We start from the raw sequence: 13,921 nt of genomic DNA, 5'->3' as shown, positions 1-13,921 counted from the left end.
TTTTGCACACACTGTATATAAACTTTCTTTTTTCTACTGTGTCATTGACTTGTTTATTGTGTTATTGGCTTGTTTATTGTTTACTCCATGTGTAACTCTGTGTTGTCTGTGTCACACTGCTTTGCTTTATCTTGGCCAGGTTGCAGTTGCAAAAGAGAACTTGTTCTCAACTAGCCACCTGGTTAAATAAAGGTAAAATAAAAGGGATGAGGGATTGTGCATTTTTGGTGTAACTCGGGCAGTTGTTGCCATCCTGTACCTGTCCTGCAGGTGATGTTTGGATGTACCGATCCTGTGCATGTGTTGTTACACGTGGTCTGCCACTACGAGGACGATCAGTTGTCCGTCCTGTCTCCCTGTAGCGCTGTCTTAGGCGTCTCACAGTACGGACATTGCAATTTATTGCCCTGAGCACATCTGCAGTCCTCATGCCTCCTTGCAGCATGCCTAAGGCACGTTCACGCAGATGAGCAGGGACCCTGGGCATCTTTCTTTTGGTGTTTTTCCAGTCAGTAAAGGCCTCTTTAGTGTCCTAAGTTTTCATAACCATTCCCTTAATTGCCTACCGTCTGTAAGCTGTTAGTGTCTTAACAACCGTTCCACAGGTGAAAGTTCATGAATTATTTATGGTTCATTGAACAAGCATGTGAAACAGTGTTTAAACCCTTTACAATGAAGAGCTGTGAAGTCATTTGGATTTTTACTAATTATCTTTGAAAGACAGGGCCCTGAAAAAGGGAAGTTACTCTTTTTGCTGAGTTTAATATAAATGTAGTTATTACCATGCATGAGATCCCCACATTGCAGCCTGTACATGTAATATATTCACTGATCATGTACTCTACCTTGGCAAATAAAAGGTGCAGTTCAGGTACGAATGTCTGAGATTATTTTTCAGTCATATCCAATTCCAGGAGTATCAAATTCCAGTCTTTGAATGATGCTGTGTCAGCTTGTATGTATTACAATTATACACATCAACAGTGTTTACCTATGCAATAGACTAGAAATATGATTTAACTGGTTAAAGGCTGATTTGTAATTCATATATACAGAAATAGAATAAAATAAAAAAAACAGTACACTACATCATGTAAATACTCAAACCAGTTAATATCAATATCTAATTTCCTTCATCTGCATTGATCTGAAACATGATAGGTGTAGTATTTCATCAAATGAGACTTAATTTCAACCAATAGAGAATGTGAAACGCTTTATTGAAAGAAGTTAAGTGTTATAAATAAATGCATTATAAATATTAGAAATACATGTTCAATCTGTACTGCCATGCACATCTGCTGTGCATTATAAAAACAGAGTAAGAAAGAGGTGGCGAGAGATGGTGTAAAAGACAGAAAGGGAAAGAAGTAAGAACATAGGAGCAGGGAATTCCACATATGATTAAAGAATCAGTGCCTAATATTCTCAGTTCATCACAATTAGATAATAGTGTCTAGTGGTGTCTCCTAAAACAGCCTTGGGCTCCCAGTTGGCCCGAAGGTTATCTTAAGAGCGGGTGAGGTGGCGATGACGGGACTGGGGTTTGGCATCCTCTCTCACATCAAAACATACCGGCAGATGAGAGCGAGCATGTTTAAGCCTCTTTTTTTATTCTAACACTGTCAGTCATCATAATCATCAGGTGGTGAAATGCAAAACTGACCTTGGATCATTAACTCTGGGACTACTAAATCTCTATCTGTATTTAAATGTAAAGCATCCCTTTAATAATACTTCCTGTTGACCTGACCAAGTGACCTCTCACCTCTGATCATGCTGTGCCCTCTATGTAGCCAGTTCAGATGCGGGAGGTGTTTACCGACACAGCTGATATAACCTAGAGGATTTAGGGAGAAGGGGAGAGAGGGATGAAGTGAAGGAGAGAGACTTATTGAGAAAATAAGGTGGTTAAAGAGACAGTGTTCAACAGGAAGCTGTGTGTGTGGCCTCACCTGGTGTCCACACTAAGTGGCTGCAAAGTACTTTATACTGATAAACATGAACGGACACACGAGGACAAACAATATAGCGTAGTTATAGAAAGTGTCTTACTACTCTCCATAGTTGGCCCTCTTGCCTATCATTTGAAGGTGGAAGGAGCCACAGTTATACACATGAGCCTGCTTAGCGCACAACACAATCCATCAATCAGATTGATACATGAGTGTGTGTGTGGGTTATAGGGTGTCTAATTGTTCTAAATTAGTTTTTGTACAGACATCACACCCTTACCTAAACAACACTCTCGCCTGAGAAGTAGAAATCAAAGGGAGAGAAACAGAATGGAATAACTGCAGTTGACATAGCTAAGTAAATGGAAGAATACTCTTATTGCAATGTGGATGGCTCTTAAGAGCCTTTGGTTGTGCATAGTGTAGTCATGGTGTTGCCAGGGAACAGCACCCTCTTCAAAGAAGTAGGAGGTGAAGATGTCCGCACATGGATGCCTCTCTTGCTGCGTTGTTGGACCCCATCCTTGAAACGTCCTGAGCGCGCCAGACTTCTTCTCTGGCACACAGTGGCGAGCTGCAGATCCCCTCCTGGTCCTTATGTCCATCCTCATGAAGTTTTGCAGGACAGCCTTCACACGCCTGAATTCCTCCAGGAGGCAGCCCCAGATGGCCCTGGTCACCTTACCTTGTAGTGCCCTACACAGTAAATGTAGGCAATCTTTTTGAAAGAATCTCCAGTTGCAAGGTATCTGTAGGAATATGTACGATAATGTCATTATTAGACTTTAACATCAGCAGGTGTAAAAAGGCCCATGGAGTTGGTGGAATCGTCCTTTAATTCATGGCCACTTGCTCAGCTAGGCCAGGGGTGCTTTAATTAGGTCAGGTGGAAATGTCCTACTGATCAACTCATTAAAGGAGGAAATCGCCACCGCCCGACCTCGCTGCTTTCTCAACCCTGTCTAATCCAGACAGTCTGTGCGTCCATGAATCAACGTAAGTCCACCGAATCTGTTACCTTTCATCTGAACTATCTGTTGCGATCGGGAGACCGGGCCATCAGTTATTGATTAGAGTTATTACCGCAGAGAGCGGCTTGGAGTGCACGCTTCAAACCTATTGTGTTATGTAAATGGACATTGATCACAGCCCTACAGATCATCTCAGGCCAGTTATGCCATTAATATATGGTTAATATGTAATGAAATTACATGTACATATGAAGACAAACCTGAAAGGATGAAATATGAAACGTAACTGTTTGCTGAACTGATCAATTCTGATATCAAACTGATGAGAGATTACAGATTGAATAACTGATAACTGATCAATTTATATGTATTATTCTTCTCATGACTATGATGAATGGTTATGATCCTAAATGACTCATTCTGCTTCATATTCAATTCCTACAGAACCTTATTGCGGAATTACCTCATTCTGTTAATAATGAGAATGATTTGACTTTCTGATTTGAATTTGATTATGTTATTCTGTTTCCGTTGTTATGCAGCACAGACAACCTACCCAGTAAATATACCACTTTGTGGTTAAAGAAATTCCTGCCTCAGTCTCATCCATTCCTGTCACCTGACCTGTGACCACCTGTTCGCCTTCACTATTGTCAGTCATCCTACCTGTCCAGCTACCCATACAGATTCCAATAATCTTTCCCCAGGTAACTGGATTACTGAAGTATAATATCCCTTATAACAAATCAACATAACATTCGATTGATAGATGCATGTGCACACACACAATAAGATCATATCAAGGATAGCATCACAAATGAATACATAAACACCACTTGAAGCTTAAGGAGTTGATTAATTGAATTAGCTGTGCAGTGCTAAGGCAAAAACGTACACCTATTTGAGTCACCAGGACTGAGAACCACTGCTCTTCATTGGGACAGGCTTTCATAGCCCTCTTTATCTGAGGACAGAACCCCACAAGAAACAGACTTCATTGTAATCTAATTACACAGCACTGAATATTATGTTACTATTATCTCTGTCCTCACTCCTAAGGACTGGAACTACACAAAAGTACCTGCCCTATCCAGAATAGTCTACTCACTTTGACAGTTGGGGCTACTATACTTTCACCCTCCTCCATGGATGTTAACTAGTTACCTACAAATGCATTTGGAGTTTGTTTTTTACAGTGATCAATATATCAAGATAGGTAGCTAATATGAAGTTTAGTGGCTGGTGATGTTTATTTTACTTAGCTAGCTATCTATACAGTATGTAAAGTTGGCTAGATAGCTAGAAAGCTCATTTAGCAACTCATTTGAGTTAGCCTGCTAGCTAGTTAGCTAATAATACAGTTTATTTTACCATTTTCAAAATGTATATACTTACTTGAATAGCTTCTTCCAGCCATGTGGACAATTGTAAACAGGGCAGCAAAGTTTGTTTGTCACCAGAGCGTTTTAAAGCATATTACTATTGAACTATTTACCCACTTATTAATAACCAAACCTTCTTACAAACTTGCTATGCTGAATTCTTGACGCACACTCGAACTTATGCTGCCAAGCACTGGGCGGACTAAGCGGCACGCGGCGATTTTCCGCTTGGTTGTGTACATGCCGGGTAGAGTAAACGAACCGTACAAGGCAGCAGATACTCATAACCCATTTAGTTCATAGCTACTTGTATATAATGTATTATTGGTTGTGTTGCCATCAACAAAGGTCAAACCTGATCAATGTGTGGCATAAAAGCATGTGTGAGTGCATTTCTTGATCGAAAATTCAATGTCACTTCCTTCAGCAATTTGTCTAAAGTTTGGATGGAGAAGTTTCCGTGCAACGCTCCACCACACTGTGGGAGTTGTAGTCATAAATGTGCTTTAGGCCTTGTTACTTATCTGAAAGAACCATTCCATAAACATCATTTCCCAGAGACCAGTGTTTTCTGAGAGGCAACAGAGCTTCGAGCTGGGACGAACGCTCACGTAGTAAACGAACGGATGGCAGGGTGATTAGCGGTAAAAAAAAAAAAAAAAAAAGTTAAAAAAAAAGAAATCGGACTTAACTCGCTAACGGGATCTGGTGCTATAGATGAGCTGAAAGCGGTATATCGCTGTAATGCTGTCCCGTTGACCCAGCCGTGCGCGTCGTTCCCAAACACTTACCACAGCGAAGGTAAAGTTTAGCACAACTCTGTACAGTTTTGGGTAGCATCCCCGCCTGTTAAATATGTATTACTTGTGGCGTGGGAAGAAGCGCAGAAATGTATCTGTCATCATGAACGGGCAGTCATGATTTTTTCCACGGACACATTTTATTGCCGAGATGAGAGACATACTTCCACACTCGGATTCGAAAGGCTATGAGACTAGTAAACTGGTATCAGAGCCTGATTTATTAGGCAACTCGTCTCGGGATGTGTTGAAGTTCAGTGAAATTGGAAGGGATTTGAAGGCTACCTAAAATGGGCTAAACATGGTCATGGATTTGATGCTGACAATTTACCCATTGACTTGGGCATCATGTTGATGGACATAAATTACAGGAGCCTATGTCATGAGTTACTGTTGCCTACTAATTGTTTGGCTATTTGGTCTTGAGGTGGTATGATGGGGTGAATTGATCTCCATGTTTATTTTCCTTGAGTATGTTTAGAAGTATGTTCAAAACCACATAGGTCTGAAAATATGTTAAGATCAACCTCGATGTACTCTAATGGATGATGTCGCAGTGTAGGCAAATAATGCAAATGTGTAGATAGAGCTCCTTCTGTGCAAGTTTAGTAGCCTGTCATTGAGTTCTGAAAGACACAAATGTCACCAATGTGAGTCAAGACTCAGGAGGTACAATATGTTCCAGGAGTTTTTCTTTACTAGCCACATGAACAGGAAAAGCTCTAAGCCCCAATGACAGCCTACAATTAGGGTCTGGAGTTTTTCCTGGACAGGTCAAGTGCTCTGTAGCCTCAGTTTCCAGGCGTCCTCGCTGTTCGTGGTGAGCGTGACATGGGGAGTATAGTAACACGAGACTAAGTGATCAGGAAATCGACTGGGCTCTAGGCTCTAAACAACACAGCACAGGACACTGCTTTACTCACTATGTACTATAACACCTGTAGTGCAGTAACCATGCACTAGACCATGTTTCACCCCAATAGTCATGGCCTCATTCATTGTATTCTAATCAGGGTTGGGGTCAGTCCTTTTATAATTCAGTTCAAGTCCAATACAAAGTAAGGGCCATTTTCATTCCCTGAATTGAAAGGGGGTTGAATCCAACCCGGATTGTAACCCAGCCTGGATCAGTGCTACAATAAAACACTGTGAACTGACTGGTCTAACACTCCTTCCACCCTATAGCCCAGAGCAGGTATACTACATACAGCTGCATGTTCTTCCTGTTTCTCTCTGCCTCTCCTAATCATTAACTGTTTACCCCTCACCCAGCTACACCAGGCTGGAGCATCAGATAGTGCCTGGCCCCATGCAAAACCTCCTGCTCTCTTTCTCTCCGGGTTTCCTCTGTTCCAAATCACCTCACTAGAACTGGGAAACCAACGTTCTGCTCCATTAGAATAATGTAATGTAAGGAAATCCAAGGTGGATGTTGGAATCTGAAATCTACTGATGGCAAGGACTTGTGTTTCCAAGATACATGTTACAATTTTACCCCAGTTTGAATTGATTCCCTGTTAATTTGTAATACAAATAAACAGTAATTTATATATGCAGGATTGTAATGTCTTTACAGTTTACAGGGTTAGGAGGATGACCTGACAAAGTGAAGATGCACAAAATGTCACTCTTATGGTTATTCCTGACTGTGTGACCTGCCCAGGTCTGGGAAAACTCAGGCCCTATAGTCATTTGTTAGTGTGTGTTGTGATTCTCTTTATATGATTGTAAAATTCCTGCCTCTACTCTCCTCCAGGTGTGAACCAGTGTGTGTGTGAGACATGTCAGATAAGATGTCCAGTTTTCTGCACATCGGGGACATCTGCTCCCTGTATGCAGAGGGCTCCACCAACGGTTTCATCAGCACTCTGGGGTGAGTTAAGTTCACCTATCCCATCCCTCCTTTAGCAATTATCACTTACTGGCAATGAATGGCAATGGTGGTAACATAGGTCTTCTAATGCAGGGCTGGTCAATTCTGGTCCTGGAGTGCAGAAACACTTGTTTTTTTGTTTCTACCTGGTGTTAATTAATCAGTCCCTAAACCAAGTGTTTTGGCCCTCCCCAGACTGACCCCAGACATTGAACTGCCCTGGTCTAATGTAATCATTTTAGATGGTGCCTATATATTTCCCAATCATTTGGAATGGAGGAATATAGCTGCATCTACTCAGCAGATGCCATGGGACATGTACTCACCTGGACATTAGGGCACTTTTGAGGTCTGCACATGCATGACAAACTTTAATTGTGGAGGGAGCTATCCCTTTAAGGGTAAATTCATAGCTTCATGTACACGTGAGAAGGTCATTAAGGTACTGCCTTCAAAGCTCTGCAGTGCATATATAAAGGACTTTAGTCTGTAGTGGTGGTGTGAGTCCCCAATCGTAAGATGAGTGTGGGTTTGAGAGAGGAATGCTGTGGAGATGAATCACAGGAGAGGTGGTGTGGCCTGTGAGTCTGAAAGTTAGTGTTATCATGGCAGGGAGGTACTGGCACACAGAGCTGTGTGTGTGCTGCTCAGGGGCCCCTCTGCCATCTGTGGGCCACTGATACAGAGTGGTTTGGAAGGGTAAATGACATTCCCACTTTTCTCAAAGAACAGAGCTGGTCAAACTAAGCCCTTTGAAGTGGGAGTCTGGTCCTGGGTATCTCCATGACCATGATGGTATGTAGACTGGGAAGAATGGGAAATAGGCGGGAACTAATTAACACACAATGATAATTTTTTTATTTTTTTTATTTTTTTTTATTTCACCTTTATTTAACCAGGTAGGCTAGTTGAGAACAAGTTCTCATTTGCAACTGCGACCTGGCCAAGATAAGGCATAGCAGTGTGAACAGACAACACAGAGTTACACATGGAGTAAACAATTAACAAGTCAATAACACAGTAGAAAAAAGGGGAGTCTATATATACATTGTGTGCAAAAGGCATGAGAAGGTAGGCAAATAATTACAATTATGCAGATTAACACTGGAGTGATAAATGATCAGATGGTTATGTACAGGTAGAGATTGGTGTGCAAAAGAGCAGAAAAATAAAAATAAATAAATAAAAACAGTATGGGGATGAGGTAGGTGAAAATGGGTGGGCTATTTACCAATAGACTATGTACAGCTGCAGCGATCGGTTAGCTGCTCGGATAGCAGATGTTTGAAGTTGGTGAGGGAGATAAAAGTCTCCAACTTCAGCGATTTTTGCAATTCGTTCCAGTCACAGGCAGCAGAGAACTGGAACGAAAGGCGGCCAAATGAGGTGTTGGCTTTAGGGATGATCAGTGAGATACACCTGCTGGAGCGCGTGCTACGGATGGGTGTTGCCATCGTAACCAGTGAACTGAGATAAGGCGGAGCTTTACCTAGCATGGACTTGTAGATGACCTGGAGCCAGTGGGTCTGGCGACGAATATGTAGCGAGGGCCAGCCGACTAGAGCATACAAGTTGCAGTGGTGGGTGGTATAAGGTGCTTTGGTGACAAAACGGATGGCACTGTGATAAACTGCATCCAGTTTGCTGAGTAGAGTGTTGGAAGCAATTTTGTAGATGACGTCGCCGAAGTCGAGGATCGGTAGGATAGTCAGTTTTACTAGGGTAAGTTTGGCGGCGTGAGTGAAGGAGGCTTTGTTGCGGAATAGAAAGCCGACTCTTGATTTAATTTTCGATTGGAGATGTTGGATATGGGTCTGGAAGGAGAGTTTAGAGTCTAGCCAGACACCTAGGTACTTATAGATGTCCACATATTCAAGGTCGGAACCATCCAGGGTGGTGATGCTGGTCAGGCGTGCGGGTGCAGGCAGCGAACGGTTGAAAAGCATGCATTTGGTTTTACTAGCGTTTAAGAGCAGTTGGAGGCCACGGAAGGAGTGCTGTATGGCATTGAAGCTCGTTTGGAGGTTAGATAGCACAGTGTCCAAGGACGGGCCGGAAGTATATAGAATGGTGTCGTCTGCGTAGAGGTGGATCAGGGAATCGCCCGCAGCATGAGAAACATCATTGATATATACAGAGAAAAGAGTCGGCCCGATTGTAAGGTGTGATTGTGTGCGAGAGATGTGTCTGGGAGGGAGGGAGGGAGAAAGGATTTAACCCAGATGGAGAAAGGTAGGGAGGATGCCTGTGTATGGTATGTGTAGACTGTTGGTGATCCATAGACAATATTGGACACACAATGATTAGTTCTGTTTGTGTATGAGCAAGAGAAAACATTTATATAGGGTCATAATACCAGTGAGAACGCGTAAACACACTCCACAGGAATTCTCCTACAACAGGGTTCCCCAACTAGCAGCCTGCTTTTCTGAGCAAATAAAAATACAAATTGGACATTAGACTATAAAAACACCAGCAAATATTCCCACAGTTACTACAGATACAGTGGGGAGAACAAGTATTTGATACACTGACGATTTTGCAGGTTTTCCTACTTACAAAGCATGTAGAGGTCTGTAATTTTTTATCATAGGTACACTTCAACTGTGAGAGACGGAATCTAAAACAAAAATCCAGAAAATCACATTGTATGATTTTTAAGTAATTAATTTGCATTTTATTGCAGGACATAAGTATTTGATACATCAGAAAAGCAGAACTGAATATTTGGTACAGAAACCTTTGTTTGCAATTACAGAGATCATACGTTTCCTGTAGTTCCTGACCAGGTTTGCACACACTGCAGCAGGGATTGTGGCCCACTTCTCCATACAGACCTTCTCCAGATCCTTCAGGTTTCGGCGCTGTCGCTGTGCAATGTAACAAGAATATTTAGACTTGGGGATGCCACCCGTTAGATAAAATATTGAACGGTTCCGTATTTCACTGAAAGAATAAATGTCTTGTTTTCGAAATGATAGTTTCCGGATTCGATCATATTAATGACCAAAGGCTCGTATCTCTGTGTGTTATTATGTTATAATTAAGTCTGATTCAAATAGCATTTTCGTGCGTTTTGCCAGCAGCTCTTCGCAAACACAGCCCTGTTTATGACTTCAAGCCTATCAGCCTAATGGCTGGTGTTACCAATGTGAAATGGTTAGCTGGGTGTGCGCTAATACTGTTTCAAACATCACTCGCTTTTAGATTTGGAGTAGTTATTCCCTTTGCGCTGCAAGGGCCGCGGCTTTTGTGGAGCAATGGGTAACGATGCTTCGAGTGTGGCTGTTGTCGATGTGTTCCTGGTTTGAGCCCAGGTAGGGGCGAGGAGGGGGATGGAAGCTATACTGTTACACTGGCAATACTATAGTGCCTATAAGAACATCCAATAGTCAAAGGTATATGAAATACAAATGGTATAGAGATAAATAGTCCTATAAATACTATATTAACTACAACCTAAAACCTCTTACCTTGAGACTTCAATATTCCATGTTAAAAGGAACCACCAACTTTCATATGTCCTCATGTTCTGAGCAAGGAACTAAAATGTTAGCTTTTTTACATGGCACATATTTTACATGGCACACATTTTTACATGGCATATATTTTTACATGGCACATAATACTTTCTTCTCCAACACTTTGTTTTTGCATTATTTAAACCAAATTGAACATGTTTCATTATTTATTTGAGGCTAAATTGATTTTATTGATGTTTTATATTAAGTTAAAATAAGTGTTAATTCAGTGTTGTTGTAATTGTCATTATTACAAATAAAAAAATCGGCCGATTTAATCAGTATCCGTTTTTTTGGCCCTACATTAATCGGTATCGGCGTTGAAAAATCATATTCGGTCAACCTGTAATCTGCACACACAGTGAGGTGAAGACTTTTGGAGGATGGCCTGGTGTCAAGAAGGGCAGCAAAGATGCCACTTCTCTCCAGGAAAAACATCAGGGACTTGTTACTATGGAATACTGAAGTATAATTACATCTGACAAAAATATCTAAAGACACTGAAGCAGCAAACCTTTGTGGAAATTAATATTTGTGTCATTCTCAAAACTTTTGGCCACAACTGTACAGTCCATTGTATTCTCCATCAATCTCACCTGACTTCAGTTATAATGGATCAATGCAGGTTTGGTTATTGTTCTGGGTCAAGATAACATGTAGGGGAATGTCATAGTGTATGACTCTTGTAATCGTAATGTCATGTATTTTGGTCCATTTTATCCAGATCTGTGCTACTTCTCACTGTGTGCATCTGTGCTACTTCTCACTGTGTGCATCTGTGCTACTTCTCACTGTGTGCATCTGTGCTACTTCTCACTGTGTGCATCTGTGCTACTTCTCACTGTGTGCATCTGTGCTACTTCTCACTGTGTGCATCTGTGCTACTTCTCACTGTGTGCATCTGTGCTACTTCTCACTGTGTGCATCTGTGCTACTTCTCACTGTGTGCATCTGTGCTACTTCTCACTGTGTGCATCTGTGCTACTTCTCACTGTGTGCATCTGTGCTACTTCTCACTGTGTGCATCTGTGCTACTTCTCACTGTGTGCATAGTGTGCACTGTACTCCGCACAGTGACTAAGACATGCCATAACATTATTAACACTTTTGGGCTCCCGAGTGGTGCAGCGGTCTAAGGCACTGCATCTCAGTGCTAGAGGCGTCACTACAGACCCTGGTTCGATCCTGGCCTGTATCACAACCGGTTGTAATCGAGAGTTCCATAGGGCGGCGCACAATTCGCCCAGCATCGTCCGGGTTAGGGGATGGGTTAGGCCGGCTGTCATTGTAAATGGTAGGCTGTCATTGTAAAATAAGAATTTATTCTTAACTGACTTGCCTAGTTAAATAAAAAAATATTTGTCTTTAAATTAATGTGCTTCTGCCACACTTCTTGTCACTTACTTATTTGCTTTGTCTATACATTGATTATATTGCATGCTCTCTGCTGCGCAGACGATGTATTTGAAGAGTATTTATTCCAGTTTGCGAAGACGAGCCATCAACTGCTGGTTTGATTCTGTTTACATGTGATTTACAAGAGGGATGGTTAGTAATGCTAGTGCTGGCTAGAGGCGGAGACCGGAGACGGACGGACGGACGGAGGGACCGGACGGACGGAGGGACCGGACGGACGGAGGGACCGGACGGACGGAGGGACCGGACGGACGGAGAGACCGGACATGGACGGACGGAGAGACCGGACACGGACGGACGGAGGGACACGGATAGAGACGGACGGACGGACGGTGGAGACTGGACACGGACGGACGGAGAGACCGGAGACCGGACGGACGGAGAGACCGGAGACCGGACGGACGGAGAGACCGGAGACCGGACGGACGGAGAGACCGGAGACCGGACGGACGGAGAGACCGGAGACCGGACGGACGGAGAGACCGGAGACCGGACGGACGGAGAGACCGGGGACGGACGGACGGAGAGACCGGGGACGGACGGACGGAGAGACCGGACACGGACGAGAGACCGAGACAGAGACCAGACCCAGACAGACAGAGACCAGGCATTACTAACCATCCACCAGACAGACAGACCAGACTAACAGACCACCAGACAGACAAGACATGGACAGACAGAGACCAGACATTACTAACCATCCACCAGACAGAGATCAGACATTACTAACCATCCACCAGACAGAGACCAGACAGACAGAGTTATTTGAATGACAATCACCTGCTGACAAAATGTCATGACCGCCACAGCCCTAGTCATAGGTTCTCTTTTCTGACAACTTACTATAATATGAATCACATGCTCAGTATAGCAATGCTGTATAATGCTCTCCGGAGGTAGACACTGTAGACTGGAGCCTCAGTGTGTTATGTCATTTTCAGAGCGGTGTATCTCTGGTGCAGACAGGTCCATGTGTAGTACGACTGACTGTGTGTGTGTTAACTCCACAGGAACATGACTGGGATGGATGTGGTATCTGGCTGGGGTCCAGACAGCCGTTATTATGAGCCAGTAGAAAACTACATTTGTCAGCGGCAGGAATGCTAGTCAGTTCGCCCACTAGCTGTGGCCAGCTAATCCTCTCATTTCTTCCTCATAATTGGTGGACTGTAGAAGAGCCACGGCGATACAAGAAACCTTGTGGTGTAACCACAAGTATGTGATTGGTCTAAATATAGTGACTGGGGGAGTCAAAATAAACAGAGCTCTGTGGTTAAGTGTTGTGAAAAAACTGTGTACTTTTTATGGGTGTACGTGGTGCTTTATTACAAGATCTCAGGCGGACAATGGGCTTGGATGTAATGGAGGGTTTTATTGTGAAACAATGAAATAAAAGCCTTCGATTTGAAAATATGCTGGTTTCTTCCAGATATACCCTAACCTAGAATGAATAACCCTTGTGGAAAGGGGTACACATTTGTTTGGAGCCTGGGGCTTATATATGAAAAATAAAGAAAGCTATGTGCTTGCAGATTTGTATGTGTGGTGCACATTTATAATGTTGAAACTGTTCAAGTTTATTTGCATGTGAAGGGTGTGTGGTCGACTACCTGTGTGTTTCTGACTTGACGTGTCATTGTCTCTTCCCTCCACAGGCTGGTAGATGACCGCTGTGTGGTACAGCCCGACACAGGGGACCTGAACAACCCCCCCAAAAAGTTCAGAGGTAAGAGAATGGTATACTCCCATCTCATTCTACTATAGCAGCTCACGCAGCATCACATCACCTCAGTAAATCCTGCCTGTTTACACAGTGTGTTCCACTGAAGATGTTTCTTATTGTGTTACACTGCGTTTCTATGGTGCTATCGCCAGTATCACTCCTGTCCACATGGACTTCAAAAAGCACAGCTCGCTTTGGTGTGTGTGTGTGTGTGTGTGTGTGTGTGTGTGTGTGTGTGTGTGTGTGTGTGTGTGTGTGTGTGTGTGTGTGTGTGTGTGTG

At 43.0% G+C, this 13,921-nt stretch overlaps 1 protein-coding gene and 1 long non-coding RNA gene across 4 annotated transcripts in view; one reads left to right on the top strand and one right to left on the bottom strand.

Moving 5' to 3' along the window:
- Positions 1-1,201: 1,201 nt before the first annotated feature.
- Positions 1,202-4,503, bottom strand: LOC139414366 (uncharacterized). Its single transcript, XR_011634876.1, has 2 exons — positions 4,322-4,503; positions 1,202-2,704 (listed from the first exon to the last, which is right to left on the bottom strand). It is a non-coding gene; the product is annotated as an uncharacterized lncRNA (long non-coding RNA).
- A 425-nt stretch (positions 4,504-4,928) lies between these two features.
- Positions 4,929-13,921, top strand: part of LOC139413576 (inositol 1,4,5-trisphosphate-gated calcium channel ITPR1-like) — a 167,245-nt gene continuing 158,252 nt past the window's right edge. For all 3 annotated transcript variants that reach the window (XM_071161094.1, XM_071161093.1, XM_071161095.1), the window contains exons 1-3: positions 4,929-5,109; positions 6,865-6,981; positions 13,574-13,644. In XM_071161094.1, the coding sequence (XP_071017195.1) occupies positions 6,890-6,981; positions 13,574-13,644 (163 nt within the window). In that variant the 5' untranslated portion in view covers positions 4,929-5,109; positions 6,865-6,889. The remainder of the gene's footprint in view (positions 5,110-6,864; positions 6,982-13,573; positions 13,645-13,921) is intronic.

Source organism: Oncorhynchus clarkii, chromosome 7 (assembly GCF_045791955.1).
Source record: "Oncorhynchus clarkii lewisi isolate Uvic-CL-2024 chromosome 7, UVic_Ocla_1.0, whole genome shotgun sequence".
Lineage (NCBI taxonomy): Eukaryota > Metazoa > Chordata > Actinopteri > Salmoniformes > Salmonidae > Oncorhynchus > Oncorhynchus clarkii.
Note: the sequence above shows the minus strand (reverse complement) of the source record. Positions and strands in the feature narration are given on the sequence as shown.